Source organism: Molothrus aeneus, chromosome 15 (genome assembly GCF_037042795.1).
Source record: "Molothrus aeneus isolate 106 chromosome 15, BPBGC_Maene_1.0, whole genome shotgun sequence".
NCBI classification, from domain to species: Eukaryota; Metazoa; Chordata; class Aves; order Passeriformes; family Icteridae; genus Molothrus; species Molothrus aeneus.
The window spans coordinates 14,415,400-14,432,582 of NC_089660.1; the positions used below are offsets into that span (position 1 = coordinate 14,415,400).

Below are 17,183 nucleotides of genomic sequence, written 5' to 3' on the forward strand. Positions count from 1 at the left end.
CAGCTGTTTTTGGAGCACCTCCAGAGATCATCACTCCATCCCCTGCCTAGGCAGCTCATTCCAGTGCTAGCAACCATCTTAGTGAAGAAGTTTTTTCCCGATAATCCAACCTGAACCTTCCCTGGCACAGCTTGAGGCCATTTCCTCTTGTCCCATTGCCAGCTGCCAGGGAGCAGAGCCTGACCCCCACCTGGCTGCACCCTCCTGTCAGGGACTTGTGGAGAGTGAACAGGTCTCCCCTGAGCCTCCTTTTCTCCAGATTGAGCTCTCTCAGCCACTCCTTGGGACTGTCCAGACCCTTCCCCAGCTCTGTTCCCTTCTCTGGACAAGCTCCAGCCCCTCAATGTCTTGCAGTGATGGTGGCCTCACCAGTGCTGAGTACAGGGGGACAATCTATTTCTGGTACAAGCCACTTGCCCACCTGGGCACACGGGGTCATGTTCAGCCTCTGGAGACCAGCAGCTCCTGGTTCTTTCTTGCCTGGCAGCTTTCCAGGCCCTCTGCCCTCAGCCTGGAGCTGCAGGGCTTGTTGCGCCCCAAGGACAGGCCCCAGCACTTGACCTTATTGAGCCTCATAATGTTGGCCTCCAGCAATATGTAGATACATACATATATTATACATTTTATATTATAATTTCATCCAACACCACAGAGGAGTTTTGTTAACAAAGCTGTATTTCCTGAGGCTCTGTCTCCAGTATTCCCCAGAGCGAGGAGACGCAGCTTTGCATTTTCAAATTCCTGCAAATACAAGAGGGACAGACTTCTCCACGGCTGTATCAGGAGAGAAACACTTCCAAAGGCCACCAGAGAGCCTGGCCAGGGTGGCTGGCAGTGAGTTCATCCTCCAAAGGCCTGGCCAGGGTGGCTGGCAGTGAGTTCATCCCCCAAAGGCCTGGCCAGGGTGGCTGGCAGTGAGTTCATCCCCCAAAGGCCTGGCCAGGGTGGCTGGCAGTGAGTTCATCCTCCAAAGGCCTGGCCAGGGTGGCTGGCAGTGAGTTCATCCCCCAAAGGCCTGGCCAGGGTGGCTGGCAGTGAGTTCATCCTCCAAAGGCCTGGCCAGGGTGGCTGGCAGTGAGTTCATCCCCCAAAGGCCTGGCCAGGGTGGCTGGCAGTGAGTTCATCCTCCAAAGGCCTGGCCAGGGTGGCTGGCAGTGAGCTCATCCCCGCACAGCAGTGCCGGCAGCACGCACGGCGCTCGCCCAAGGCCTGGCACAGAGGCTCTCTGCTCCATCCGTGCCCCGTGTGCCAAGCAGCCTGTCCTCCTCCATCTGAGATCCCAAATGTCTCAGGCAGGGATTGGGACAGAGCTGAGGGAAGCTCCTGCAGGTTTTATTTTGGCACCATGTGGCCCGCGGCGCTTTGCGGATGCGACCGTGGAACGGTGACACTGATCACCCTGCTCCAGCACTGCCATCCCTCCTCCATCTGTGCCCTGAGCCCTGGCTGTTCACTGGGGTGTTGTGAGATCCCCAGGACGAGGTGAGAGATGAGAATCTGACTCCAAGTTGTCAGAAGGCTGGTTTATTATCCTATCCTATCCTATGAAATTATATACTAAAACTATACTAAAGAAAGAGAAAGGATACTTCAGAAAGCTAAACAAGAATGATACTGAAAGCTCCTGACTGACTCCTCAGAGTCTGACACAGCTGATGGTGATTGGTCATTAATTAAAAACAATTTGCATGGAACCAATCAAAGATGCACCTGTTGGTAAACGATTTCCAGACCACATTCCAAGCAATCAGATAATTATTGTTTTCATTCTTTTCTGAGGCTTCTCAGCTTCCCAGGAGAAGAAATCCTGGCAAAGGGATTTTTCAGAAAATATCATAGTGACAGTTCACCACCTTCTTGTAGTGAAGCTGGAAGCTTCACTTTTATACTTTTCCTGTGTCCCTGGAGCTACTTCTATTTCATGCAAACTCTTCACCCCTGTATCATTAAAATATTAAACCCTTGGCAGCCAAGTGGAGCAAGCAGCAAAGCATCTGTTTTTCTGAAGGTTTTTGTCACAGCTGAAACCATGTAAAACAGGCCCATCACTTCCACTATAATTACTCAGATTAATTTGAATGTTCTTGTAAAAATTTAATAAAGATAAATGTTAAAATGAGAGCAAGGCCCCTTCAGTCTCTTGCACTGGCACATGAAGTTTTGCATGACAAATTCTGCTCTCATTTCTGTACTGAACATGGCTGAATGATTGGCTTTTTGGGCCTCAGGCAGCATGGAAACCCATTAGAATGTGCTGCTAAACCAGACAATTGCAACAATGGGTTGCTGTGTGACTTTAAGAAAATTAGAGTCTTTCTGACTCAGTTTACTCATTGTAATAAATGGGCAAACAACATTTAATCCTTCTCTGAGGATTATTTTCTCAGAGCTGACTTTATCAATGGCAAGCCCACAAAAGAAGCACAACTTCTCTAACAAGGAAGACTTTGGAAAACAAGGAACTCTGAGAGGAGAGAAGCTACAGAAAATAGTGGTACTAATAAATCTACAGCAAAGCAAGGCCATTTCATTTCTGTATGAGACTGTCACTACCCAGAAGAGCCTAAAGACATTCTAGAAACATCTTTCAAATGAATAACGCAATTCTCCAGTCTCAATTTACTGTAAGACTTCTTACTGGAAAAATGGAATTGCTGTCAAGCATCACTAAAATTAATTTATCTGCGAGTTGGGAAATACTCCTTGAGTTATATTGCCTGGAAATAACTATTGTTACAAAGGAGAATATTGTCTATTTGCTTCAAGACTAAAGAGCCTTTTAATGAGGTCTGAAGCAGAAATAGAGGTGCAGACTTGTTTCAAGGACAGGCAAGAAGATAGAACTGTCTCAGCAATTCACAGAAAGAGGATGAAGGTCCCTTTGTGTGCAATATTTTACTTCTAGAGCTTTTTTAGGATACAACAAATTTTTGTCTAGTCTGATAGGAAGGCATCAGCTCCAAAACACTTTTATATATTTTCTCTGATTTTCTGTAGGAGTGGAAAGGTTTAGGCATTGAAACAGGAAATTTCTGCAACTTATTAGAAGATGTATCTCAGATTCCAGCTGTCCTTTTGAACCTCAAGTACCTCAGCTGGTCCAGACTTAATCTGGGCTGCTCCAGCTCCACGTTTCAGAGAATGAGAACAGAACTAGTCACCATACCTAGAAAGAATCATTTTTTTGTTTGAAATTACCCATACTGGGCATTGCTGTATCTACAAGCTGTTCCTCAGCACTGCTGTGCCAAATTCCAGTTTTTACAAGGATCCAATACTGGGAACATTATATCATGATCAATAAAACACCCAATAACAAGTAGCAAAACCTAATAAGAACCCTCAGCAGGAAGAACAAGGGATAATAGAGTAAAAAAAGCACTCATTTGCCTTGACACTGTTTCAACCACTGCAATTTTTTTTTCAATTAATTTCAATTTTTCAATTTTTCCAATTTTTTCAATTTTTTCAATTATCAGCATTGTCTGCGTAGACCAAGAGTTTCATTCACACCCACGTGGCAGAGGTTTGAACTCTCTCCATCCCAATGTGATCCTTCTCCTGTTTTATCAACAGCAGGGCACAGATAAGGGGTGGAAACACCACCACAGCACAGGCAGAAGGTGGAAAGCTCCTGGTGTATAAAAGCATCACTGCTGACTGCAGGAGAAACACGACCCAGGCAGCCAGGGAGACACCTGCAGACAGGCAGGAATCTGCCCAGCCTCACTGGTTTGTGAACAGGGAGACCTCATTGCAGCTAATTACAGCCCTGTTCAATGACTACAGTGTTTCACAGCATGCTGGAAAAATGAGCTCTACAACAGAAATACCAAAGTTTATTCGACTTGTTAACAACATACAATGTGCTCATAATAAATTTTAGTTAGATGGTATATGTGGAGAACAGATGGTAGCATTCATGTGTTTAGCAAAAATACTAAATGAAGACAAATATAGTTGATAGAGACTTTAAATTAAGAACCAGGAAATTTTCATAAACAACTTAATTATCAAGGTCTAAATACAGCTAAAGCTTTTAGGGAAAACAGACAAAATTACATCTACAAAGACACTGAATTGCACACTCTGTCCTTCACATTCCTAATTGTGGGAGTGATGCATCCACATCCAAGTCTTAGTCTCACAAACATTTAAACACTTGTCTTATGGGTTTCCTGGTCAGAAGTTAATAAGAAAACATTACATTAAAGGAAAAGGCTTAGTAAATCTTCCACTTCATGACAGGCTGGAAGGAAAATGCACAGGAAGATAACAGAGAAGAACACTGTGTTTGTTCATGAGCATCCCCAGGAATGTTATTCCAGCCTACAAGTATCTGCCAGCTTTAACATTTCAACCTCCTAATCCTGGGAAATGGAGAATAAATGGACACTTGCAGCCACTTTGCTGAGCTGTGCTCTGCTCCCACAGTGTGGCAAGGATTTTATCATTTTCTGTATTATTCTGATCGAGGTTGATGCACACACCTGAGTGTTGCTATACCTGGATATACCAGTGGGACTTCTCCTTAAATTCAGACCTGCAAGGTCCCACAGCAGAGGGAAGGGACAAATGTGGTGTGCAACAGTGATTTCCTGAGGCTTTGTATGAAAAAAATGATGGGCAACAGGTAAGGAGAGGGGGAAAAATCCAGAAGCAGTAGAAGACACAGGCACTCAGCACAGAGAGAGAATTCAGTCTGAACTTCTGAATGCAACTTTTTCCTTTGAGTTTTACTTCTTTCATGCTTAGTAAAGTAAGAACTGTGATCAAAGGTTTTCCTGAAGGTGTGCCATGCAGCTATCCAATAAGGTATAAACTGATGCTAATTTTGACCTAATAGCATGTTTTACCAGTGACTTCTTTCACCACTTTTCCCTCTGCCAAAAATAGTCAAAATTGGAGGATAAATTGAAATTTTCCAGGGCATGAAGGCAATGTGATGTCTCATGAAGAAAGTTTTATCACATAAACTTCAGTTGCACTAGAAAATTAAGCTGGGAAAAAAGAATGAGGCATTCAGCAGTTTTCCCTGTAATAAACACATTCAGCAGCAAAAAATACAAAGAAGAAACAAGAAGAATTTTGCATAATTGACCAAGGGAACACGATACCATAAATTCAGCCTCACAGCCAACATGCTAAGTTACAAGTTTGGTGGGAAAAATTCTCTCAAGTTCTATTCATGGTTGTATATTTCAGAGACTTTCAAGGCAGGGAAACCCAGTATTTGCTATAATGGGATCATAAAAAGAAGTTTTACATGAACTGCAAGGCTGACAGCAGTTATGGAAGCAAGTAGGGCATGTGGTGCTAACTGCAGCATGAGGGACTTGATGGATCCCTGCAAACACAGCCTGGGGAAGGGAATGCTACCAAATAATTAGAAATGTTGTAAACTGTGTGAAGAATGGGACTAACTTCCAAATATAAAATTGACTTAAATTCTATTAAAAGAAGGGCTAAACAGCACAGCATTGGGAAGGAGTGTTACTTTAGCAGTGAGTTTCAAATATAATTTGAAACTGATACTCAGATGCAGATATCTGATATTCAGATCCATGCAGACAGCTGACACCCTGCTATCCACACCCAGCAGTGGGAAGCTCTTCAGCAGATCCAGGTGAAACTCTTTTCCTTGTTTATGCTCTTTCTGGCCATGGACACAGTGGCTAAGCCTCAGTCTGGAAAAGATGCATCTGATGCTCACTGGCAAGGTCAAACAAGCAGAGGAGCTGGCAGGGCCTGCGTTAGATCCATCTGCTCAGGCATATATACAAATTATTTGGCAAGGCATGGGAAATATCACAGCAATTTTGGATCAGACTGCTTTCAGATTGCCAGGTGGAAGTTGAGAGATTTTGATCATCTGTTGTTCACAAAAATCTTGGGACTCCTCCTTCTGAGCACAGCCCTTGCTACAGAGACCCACACCTCGGGGATGCATCCCCACTCACACTGGGGATGGATTAATTCTTTCTCTTCAGTCTCCCATCCCAATGGGGTAATAAAAATGTGCCTTCTGAGGACTGCTGTTCAGAAGCCAATTGATTTAACATGAAATAACAATTTATTTCATCCACCTCTAGTTTGGAATAAAAGTTTTTTAATAGAAATCTGAGTTTACCTAGAACAATCTGAATTATTTTTTCACTTCAGCATCTCTGTTTATTCAGGTGTACTTACACTGACACATCCATACTACAACAGAGTTGCCTGCTGCTCATAAACATGAAAAATACTATTTGCTAAATGGCACAGAAGGCAGGTTATGAAAAGAGACCCTGATATTTTTCTTGTGCTGCCCCTCCCATCTTTCAGCTGATTTAGCTCCCCCTGCAAACTTTCTCAGTGTTACTATCAGAAGTAAAAATACACACAATATTTAAAACCCATTATAAAGTTACATCCTATGCCAGTCTAGCTTCATCTGGCATCTGATTAAACAATAATTGGCCATGGCAGCAGCACTTCTTAGTGACTTCCTTGTCCTTGTTAATAAATCACAATTGTCAATTTATAGCAAATTAGGCAAACTCTGCTCTCTTAAGCCTCATTTTATTTCAATCAGAAAGATTTATGACCCTCCAGGGTATAACACACCTTCCATTACCTCTCCAGCTAGTAATCAAGAATATGCCTGTCAAAGTCAAAGTGCAAGGATTCATCATATTATTTTTTAAAAACTCTGGTTCTTTTCCTATGAGCATGGCATTTAATTCTCTGTGGACATTTGAGGTTTATTTTGTAATTATATTAATTACCATGCAAATCCTGATTGCCCTTCCAAACCTCTCCTTACATGAGCACTTTGGGTTTCAATGGTCTTTTAGGCTTTTAATCAATGACAGGAGATATGTCATTAATCCATCAGCAGTCAATTCACACAGCACATGTCTGAAATGAGTCCAGAGGTGCCAAACTGGATGGGACAGGTGCTCTAGAGCTTCCAAGGTTACAACTGACTGATCCATACCATTATGTGAACATTCTGGGAGATGCAGAAGGAAATTAGGGACACTGAAAACAGTTAATTTTGCTGAGGGTTGATTCTATACATAAAATACAACCCAATATATTTGATGTAACTCCAACACTGAATACTTCCTATGTAGTCTCTAATTAAACCAGTTCATGAATGAGAACAGTGTTTTTAGTACCTTCAAAATATTTAAGTGCCTATTTATTTTCAAGTACATTTTGCAGTGACAATAAAACTTTTCCTTTCAGGCTATCCAAAGTCAGTGCCTCTTTTTCAATGTGAACTCTGTAGAGTAAGTTATAAAGACTGGACATTTGTATAGATAGCAAAAATACTATCAATGATATGATTTAAGAAATAGAAATAACATATAATTGTTGTATTTTAGATTAACTATGCCTAATACTTAAGCTACTGAACAGCCTGCCTGGAGAGGAGCACACATTACAAACAGAACCCCAATGAAGCCTAACATGAGGCAGAGATTATGTGATTAAAAAATCTCTCCAAAAAGCTCACTGGGTGTCTGAAATAAGTAGAGCTGAGGATGCTGGAAGAGCCCCAGTCCCTTGGAAGAACCTTCTGCTGGCACATCCCTGTTTGTTAAGGATGCAGGCATTTGGTTTGCAACTGATGAAAGGTCTCCCACTTAAATACACACAATTTCAGCAGAAATGTCAGTGTAATCTGTTTTGCTTGTGGAAGATCTGCAAAGCTTCCCCTGCAAGGTTTCCCATCTCAGAGACACCAGCAATCCTTTGTGAAATCCATCTGATAGTGGGCTGGACTGGCAGGTTCAGTGATTTCAGAATCAAATGTGCACATGAATTTTGCAGACTTCTAAACAAGTGAAGCATGCCCCCCGTGTGAGGCAAGAGCACAATAGTTATTTCAGAGGTTCTCAGCAGGATGAGGAGGGGACGCCAGGGACCAGGGGGGTCAGAGAGCTTTGGGACAACCTTACCTGCAATGTTTATGCATTTACCCCAAACACTAATCTAACCCCAATCTAATTCCCAAACGAGTCTGGCATTAGATCATTTCTATTAACAGGAGGGGCTTTAGTCTTCTTTTCATCTTAGCCTGCTTATAGCAACTTCATCAATTCCATCATCTCCAAAGGAAAGGAGAAAATAAGGCAATCAACCTCCCAGGACAATCTCTGCTCATGTTCTTGGACAACAAAAGAAACCCAAAAGCCATTTCATGGAGTGCACTCAGAGCCAAGAAAGCCTCAAGGATAACAGATGACAGAAAATCACAAGGGAATTTACAATAAGGATTTTCAGCTGTGGCCAACTATTTCAACTGGTTCAATCATGCAGAAATGGTGGGATGCAGAAAATTAAGATCTGGTTAAACAGAACTTGATTAAGCAGAGTTATAGGAACCAGCAATCACCTGAAAGGCAGAAAAACCACAGAGGAAGAAAGAATTTTATTTCGTGTAACAGGACCAGGCAAACATAAGAACAAGAGCCTGAAATTCAGACTAAATGCCAATAAAAACTTTTCCTTTACCCTGGGAAAAGAAAGATTGGACGTCTGGTCACTCATTTAGAACTAGACCAGGAAAACAGTAGTAAAACCACAGTGAGGGAGAATAATCCCCACTGACAAGAGAATGAATGTGTCAGTGCCCACTTGTGGGTGCAGCTCCCCATCCCTGCACTGCTCAAACGCAGGGAATGCCTGAAGCTGCTCAACATCTGCTTTCTTGCTGGCCCAACAAAAATCAAAATACTTCTTCAGAGCTGGCTTTATTGTTAGGAGCCCTCATTAGGGCCTGCCACACTACATGAGTGGGTTTTTACAGGGCCTGTGGTGGGTGTGCTCCTGCCTCGATGCCTTCAGCCAGCAACTGGGGCAGTAATCCCTCCCTAAGCCTCTCATTTTATGCTCTTCTACATGTAAATCTCTGTTTTCTTTACACCTACTACAACAGAAAGGGCAAAAAGCAGGTAACACAAGTCTGACTGCTGCATGGTAAATTTTACAGAAAAAGCACGTGGAAGAAAATATTGTGATTTCTGCATTTTTTCTGCCCTAGGAGCTCTATATGAAATTATAATCACTTGCTGCTTACACTGGTGTTTGCCCTAAAAATCCACACATAAATACAGATCTACTCATTTTATGTGGCCACCCATTACCTCTCATCCCTGAAGGCCTTCTCTTTTATGTAACTATGAGTGGAAAATACTTCTTTGACACTCATTAATAGGCATTTTCAGTATGGCTATCAAACAATCAAACAAAAATAAAACACCGCAGATCACATAAACACACACTCCAGGAGAATTTATTAAAATGAAAGCTCAAGGCAGAACCACCTCACACAAACAGCATTTCGCTGCACTGATTTCTTCTACACCAAATCTTGGCATGGAGCTGACACTGCAGTGCCTGTGCCCTGACCCTGGGAGAGAAGGGTGGAGCAACACGTGGAGGCAGAGAGAGGAGTTTGCTCTCCTGGATCCTGTGGGTGAGGCCAGGCTGCTTAGAGTCCCTTCCAATTCCTTCTCCCTTTGCAGCTCCAGCTTGGGGATTTATTTATTGCTGAGGGATGCACATGGGGTGTTGCAATGTGCACACAAGGGTCAGGCCATAGTGTGCACCAGCCAGCCTGCTTCTAAGTTTGTTAGCAAAGCCTCAAGAATTCATCAAGATTACTGAAACAGAAGTTGTGCTAAATTAAGAAAGAAGAGGGTGACAAACCAAATGCCAAGACCACAAGAACTGGATAACAGAGGACTGTGAAACACCTGGACTGTAACCAGTCATTACTCTGAGAAATGCAGGCAGAAAACGAGTGAATAAGACAAAGGCACCAATCAACAAGTGTGCACTTAGCAGTTTGTAGAATCTATAAATATGTGTGTAATGTAAACAATGAATAGCTTCTGCTTAATCATATTAGTCAGTTCCTCAGGAGTCCTAAATTTCCCACAATAATGGGGACCCAAGTGTGTGTTAATAGAGCCAAGGAAACAAAAGCACAGAGCTACATCTGCCCACAGGATCAGCCTGACCAACCAGGCACAGCAAAAGCCAAACTCTGCACTGGGTTACAGCCACTCAACCCCACCCAAGCCAGCATCACTGAGAACTTGCCCTGTTGGAACAGATGAGCAAACACCCCCACAGCCACGCTGAGCTCTGGGCTGAATCCTCTCCCCAGGCTGTCCCTGCTGCAGGGCTCTCACAGATTATTGGTGTAAGGCTGCAAAAGCTCTCTGCGGTGAAGTGCAAATTTATCTAAAATAAATTTATTATTATATATTAATAATATATATTATATAATATTAACATATAATATAATTATATAATAATATATATTTATAATATATAATATATTACATACTTAATATAATATATTAATATATAATATAATATGATAATTATAATATATTAATATTATTTATTTATGTATGTATTTATTTATTTATTTATTTATTTAAATAAATAAATAAATAAATAAATAAATAAATAAATAAATAAATAAATAAATAACCCCTGCTCCAAGCACAGCAGGGCCAGTGCACCCCAGGAGCCAGGGGTACAGCCAGGGCAGCACCTGTGGCATGGGGACAGTGCTGAGAAAATCTCCTGTCAGCCTCGTGCTCAGCAGCCAAAGCTCCTGCTCAGCTGCACTGACCCCCTCAAGGGCTGGCACTGAATTTTTATCAATGCACAACATGGGATTTGTGTGAATGCCCCATTTCCCAGAGACATCCTGCTCTGGGACCCTCCACTTCTAAACTTGTTTCCAGGGATAAAAACCAGGCATGGGGGGTGTGGGGAGGGGGAAGAGCCAGATTCCTAGCAGAAATTTGGAGCCAGCTTCCTCACTAAATATCATTCTGGCTTCACTGTAATGCCTCCCACCACAAGAGTCTGGCTGCAAAGAATGCTGTCTCTCCAAAGCCCAAGAGCTTTACCCAGGATTTTTCCAATTGTATCTGTCATTCTGGATGATTGGTGAAATTGCCTCAAGACACCACAGGTCTGCAGGAAAAGTCAGGACACTGGCTGAACTCAACATGGAGGTGAAGAGATTTGGATAAAATTTAGAGCAACTCTAGCACAGACATGCATCAGCATCTGGTGCCTGGAGTGAGGGATGTGCGCTGTGCCAATTTTACCCATCTTCACTTTCCATTTCAGACAGCTTTCAGTGACAGCAGGACCCAGAGGTGACAAACATCTGCATTCCAGCAGCTCTGGCTCCTTTACCTGAGCAATCAGAGGACATTCCTAGGCAGGCACTGCACTTCCTATTCTGGCTTGGCAATGTTCTTTCATTTCAGGCAAAACAAAAATGTATGTTAGACTATTTCCCCAGTTCTACAAGTAATTCTATTTGAAAGTAAGCAAATTATTCTTTATTTGTTGCTACTGCAATTTTAAGAAAAAGAAAGTATAAAAGACAAAAATCAGCCAAAAAACCCCAAAAGGGCATATTCAGAGTAAAGCAATGACAAAATACATGGAGTGTTGGTTTCAGTCACTTTAGTTTTTGCTACAGTTAGTCAAGTGAAGTTTTTTCCAATAGCTTATTGATTGCAAGCTTGATTAATCTCTTGAATTCCAACACCCATGGACTCAGTTTTGCAGTATCAGTGGGAATACTTACAAGCCACAGACTCTACAGAATCAATGAACTGGTAGGTTCCTGTTATCTGTTTCCCAGCCCCAGCTGCACTCACACTCACTGCCTTTTGCAGGTGGCCAGCAGCATTTCCAGCAGGAGAAATCTCCATCTCTCCACTTACAATCAGACTTTACAATCTAAACCACACATATTATTTAAATCATCATTCAAAGAATGCTATGGAGAAGAGAAAAAACCCCAACCCACTGGAAAATGACCCCTATGCCTGTGTTTAATATGAAAACATGAGTTTAATAACATGGAGAACCAGCTCCTGCCAGCACTGCTGGCACCCTGGAGCTCCTGCGAGATGCTGGAGGTGCCAAGAAAGCCTCCCTGGGGCTTTCTCCCCAAAGTACAGCCACAACAGCACTGTGTCAGCCATGGTTTATCTCCAACAAGCACTTTGATCACCCATTTTAAGGCAAGAGCAGCAGCAGAGATCATTATCAGCTCAGCCTTGCCCCTCGCAGCTCAGGTGGTCCATGACTTATCTCACTTTGAGTTTACCCAAACCATCAAGGGCAGCACTGAAATTGCTAAAAGCCCCACAAAGTATACATTCAATAGCCAAAACCCCTCTGTGAGCATGAAAAGTAAGAGATGGAACTGCCATCAGTGTGACAGCAAAAACCAGACCACAAGCTTGGAGAATGCAGATAACTGGGGGAGTGTCCTGATCCATCAGGCCCCACTCTGGCAGCTGGTAACTGAGGGGACTTTCTGTGTTTTTCTGAAGGCTGGCATGAGCACAGGAACCCCAGAAAGCCTCTTGTAATGCCTGCCCCTTCGCAGGGAACATTACGAAGCCGTCAGCTTAAATTTGGGAAAAGGGTGGGTTTTTCACTTTATTGATGCACTCTTCCACAGAGGATTTTTTTAAAATCTACATCAAACAAGGAAAAACAAATGCTGAGAGGGCAGATTTAGGGCAATTTATCAAGGTCTGGGAAATAGCTTCCAGATGGATGGAGCTGTTTGGTGCTGGCTGGTGAGAAGGAAGCAAGGTATTGTTATTGAATTAGCATGAATCTCTGGTGGAGAACTGCGTGGTAGATAGAGTGCTCCTTTCATATGGTTTGCATTTGGACCTGTCATATTTCATTTTTATTCAAAAACCTGTGGTAAAGACACACAGTTCATTTTTTGCTTATTCAATTTCCACCAATTCTCCCTGAACTGTTAGCCAGTATTTTTAAACCCTGCTCCCAGTGCCATGCCCAGTCTGTTTGCTCTTTGCCACGCTTGGCTGGCAGCTTGGAGCTTACAAGCTCACAGTGGTTTTGGGTTTTGCATTCACACACTGATGTCACCTAAGAGTGTGTGAGAGAGGAGAAAAGCTGGATGCTCTGTGAGATGTTTAAACTGAGCCACATCAAGTGTTTACCAAAACCCCTCCAAGGAAAACGATGCATCCTGGGTTTCATGCACACTACAATGTGCTGATAAACTGGAGGCTTATTCTGGATTTTTCTTTTTAATTAATCTTCCCTTCATAAACATGTCTTTTAGCAATATAAATGCATCTATACCAGTAACTTGTTATCTAATCTATCCCAGTGAATAAGGGATACTGCAAAAAAAACCAAAAACAACCAGCAAACAAAAGTCTGAGGGCCAAAAAGAGAAGGCAAGCTCATAACACATTTTTACTTAGAATAACCTGGATGGCTGCTCCATGATACATGTCTTAAAGAGTAAGGTACATGCAAAGACTTATGTGTTCACCTGCTAGTTCTGAAATAATTTACTTTTCAAGTTCCCATCTGAAGAATTCAACGTAATTTATGGTAAAAATGAAATTAAAATGACTATTTTCTTATTGACCTGAGGAGATAAATAAATTGTTATCAAGTAGTTTCAGGTAAACAGATTTTGGACAATATGGTCCTTTAAATCCTAGAAAAGTTTCTGGTATGCCACTGGGTAGAAAGATTTCTAATGACAGAAAATCTCCAATGCTTTTTCAATTATTTAGGAGAACTGTTATTTTTCTTGAGTAGGGCACTGGGGTGAAATAGAAGAAATAAGCTTTATATTTTCTCTTTCCCAATATTTCAGGGATCTGTCAATTACCCTGGGATGCATCCCAGGAAAACAGAGAAGGGAAAAGGTGATATCATCAGAACCAATTAATTCCTAAATCCTACCTGAAATGTAACACACAGATACTTGTGCTGACTTCCCACACGAATGTCTGGTTTTGCCCTCCTTTTTCCCCTATAATTCTTATTACTTTGTGTTTTATGAGCATCTGTTTCAACTGACCAGGACTGTAAGAAGTATCCAAAGAGGACAATAATAAAATCCCAATCTGCAGGATGCAGCCTATGCTGGCCATAGCACCTGAAACCCCCCAGGCTGTGAATAGATCATATTTCTTACTCATTTATTACTTAGTCCTTCAGCTACTGACTCCTGAGCTGGATTTCCAGCTACATCAGCTCTGGGACAGTGCCCTGGTGTCCTGAAGCTCTCACAGTGAACAAGGGGAGTTATCCATCACTGCTGAAGAAACTGCTTTACTCAGTGACCCTTTCCCCATTTCCCATTGTGTTATCAGGAAGCCCACAATGGGAATCCACAGGATTCATATTTGCAGATCCCTCTGTGGACTTTAGTGCTCTGAATTCAGAGACAGCAGATTTAGGGGTTGTGTCTGGTCAGGGGTCACCCTTCTGCTCATCAGTCTGTGGAAGGTGGGTGTAAATTACCAGGTGTCAACATTCTGTCACCATGGACCAACCTGGCCCTGAACTGTCACCTGAACTGCCTTTCCTTTGTCTGGGAGCCTGTGAAATGGTGATCTGGTTGCTGGCAGAAAACAAGAAACTAAAATGAGGATAAAACCAACTTGGCATTTTATATGGATATCTACATCCCAGAATCAGAGAATGCCCATGGCTAGAAGGGACCTCTGGAAGTTCTACAGCCCAACCACCCTGCTCAAAACAGGAGCACCCACAGCAAACTTCTCAGGATGGTCTGTGCAGTCACAGCATAAAGCAAAGCCCTTCCAATTGCACAGGATGAAATTTGTGGCAGGGCACAGCTGAAAAGTCACACACAACCTGCTTGAGCAAGGAACCTTGGGGCCCAGTGCTTGTAAAATCAGCTCCTCACAGGACAACCACTAAAGAACCACAAGTGATGGGGAGCAGCTCCTTGTTCCTCATGTAGTTCACTGGAGCCATACCTTGAACCCAAAAGGGCAGGTGCACTGGTAGAGCTCCACGGGGTCACTGCTGCACGTCCCATTGTTCTTGCAGGGGCTGGAGAGGCAGGGGTTGCACTTGGACACCACACTGAGATCCACGGGCTCTGCAGAGGCAGACACAGAGTTAGGGACGGGGTCTCTGGTGTGGAGATGACCCCAAGGTGGGAAAGTCCCTTTCTCCCAGCCCTGAGACCAAAGAAGAAGGCAGAATTCCTTGGCTCTGGTTCTCAAGGTTGTTTATTTGCTCTTATCTAATACATTGTCTGTCTGACCTACTGAGGTCTGTCCAGCAGGTCAGTTTGAGGCACTCTGACTGCCCTCAGGGTGGTATTGTCTTTTTATACTAAAAACCACGTGTACTTTATCTACAATAATTTTCCAATACCTATCACCTATGTTAGACAGTTTGTCTCTACTCTAAACCAATCCAAAAGTGCCAACATCACAGCAGAAGATGGAGGACAAGAAGAAGGAGAAAGACAGAACATGCCCAGATTCCTCCATCTTGCCTCTTGAATTCATTCTAAATCCCCAAAATTCTACTTTTTCACCCTGTGGTAAATTCACTATCATTCTACTCAAACCCTTGTGGCTTGTAACTCCTCACACAAAGTTGGTAATTGTTTCCAAGGGCTAAATCAAAGGTACAGGTGTTTTTGACTCTGTGCCAAGGTCTCTGAGGCCCCTGCCAGGGTCTCAAGTCCTCCAGGGCAGCCAGAGGAACGTCCTGGGTTCCAACATGTTAGCAGAGAGCTGGATTGCAGAATTAACACCCCCCATGCACACACAAACACTTTCCCCCAAGCACTGGCACAAATGCACATGCTGCAGGTGCACTGCACAACACCAGGGGATTCCCAGGGATCAGAGAGGCTTTAAGTGCTTAAATCAAGTGCTAGGCAAGTCTCAATGATGCTCATATTCTCCTGAAGATGCAAACATATGCTCTGAAAAAAGCATGTTGGGATCCTCCAGGGAGCGGGTTATATATATATATGGCTTTCAGCAATTTTTCCTCTTCTCAGTTCTGGAAATCCTGCAACAGCAGCCCCAGGGAACTGTAACCTGACATTTCTATGGCTGATAACAAGAATGAAAGTGCAGATGCAACAACATAAATAAAAACCATGTACAAGACAGATTTAGTTAGAGGCTTATGGGAATATTTAGGTGCAAAGTGCTCTACCATCCTTAATTTAACATTAGAGATTGAAACTTATTTTCTTCCCTTTCTGCCCAGAAGAAGGATCAACACTGACCTATCTCATCAAAGTGCAATAAAGGCAAATATGCAAATATGTAAATGTATGCAAGTAGATAACAAGGCCATATTTAAACCATGTAAAAAACCTCCTATTTGTAGCAGAAATCTTCCAGAGAAGTAGTGAAGTTTGTAGGTGAGCAGGAAGATAAACACAGACTAAAATAACACTAATTACATTTGGGGTCCCAAGTCAATCAATACTTTATGGTTGAGACTTTACAGAAAGCTAATTTAGGCAGTTATATTCACAGTTAAAACATGGTGATTTTTTAAATGGCTACATTTCAAATAATAATAAGTATTAACTCATTGGCTTTTACATGTAAAAAAATGAAACCTAGCACTTTAAAGTGGCTTAAATTATATCAGGCAGTAAAGACCCTAAAGTAATTTTATTTCATTTTCAAGGAAATACCTTTAAAAATAATTTAAAATTGGTCTTGTACTAATCAAAAGTGGGCATAGAGCTTTTGTTACTGCATGATAAATAGTAGGAGTAAATTGTGAAACATCCTGAAAATGAAGAAAAGAAGCTTAAATTTGATGTTCAAGAGAAGATGGAGCTCCAGAGTCACCAGAACTAGGGATGAAAAAATCCCTTCTAGCCAGGGATTTGCTTTGAATGGTCCTGCATGAGTTATGAATGTTCACTTTGAATGCTTGCAGAGCACCAGCAGGGGTAAGAACATGGCAGAAGTGGGGGCTGAAGGGTCTCAGGTGGCAGCACTGGGCTGTGTCCGGGTCCTGTAGTGATGGTGGTGCCACCAGGGACTGACTGGGAGTGCACAGGCAGCACTGAGGGAAAAATACACAGGAAGAAAAAAATCTAAAAATAAATGAAGGACTGTTGTCATCCTATTTTATGTCCAAACACAAAGCCATACGTGTTTTTACCTTGGAAGAGGAAATCACACCTAAATTCCTGGCACTGACAGGGGCTGGAACGTGACATACCTGAGTTACACTTGTCTTCATGGTAACATAAACAAAGAATAAACAAAGGTGGCTCCTCTGAGAGCTCATGAGACAGGCAGCAGTGTTGCTCTTTTAGATTTAGAGGTCAG

The 17,183-nt window shown here is 42.5% G+C and overlaps 1 protein-coding gene across 2 annotated transcripts in view; it reads right to left on the minus strand.

The window, feature by feature from the left end:
• SLIT3 (slit guidance ligand 3) overlaps positions 1-17,183 on the minus strand; it is a 491,996-nt gene that overhangs the window by 61,887 nt on the left and 412,926 nt on the right. For both annotated transcript variants that reach the window (XM_066559986.1, XM_066559985.1), the window contains one exon: positions 14,835-14,959. In XM_066559986.1, coding sequence (XP_066416083.1) covers positions 14,835-14,959 — 125 coding nt within the window. The remainder of the gene's footprint in view (positions 1-14,834; positions 14,960-17,183) is intronic.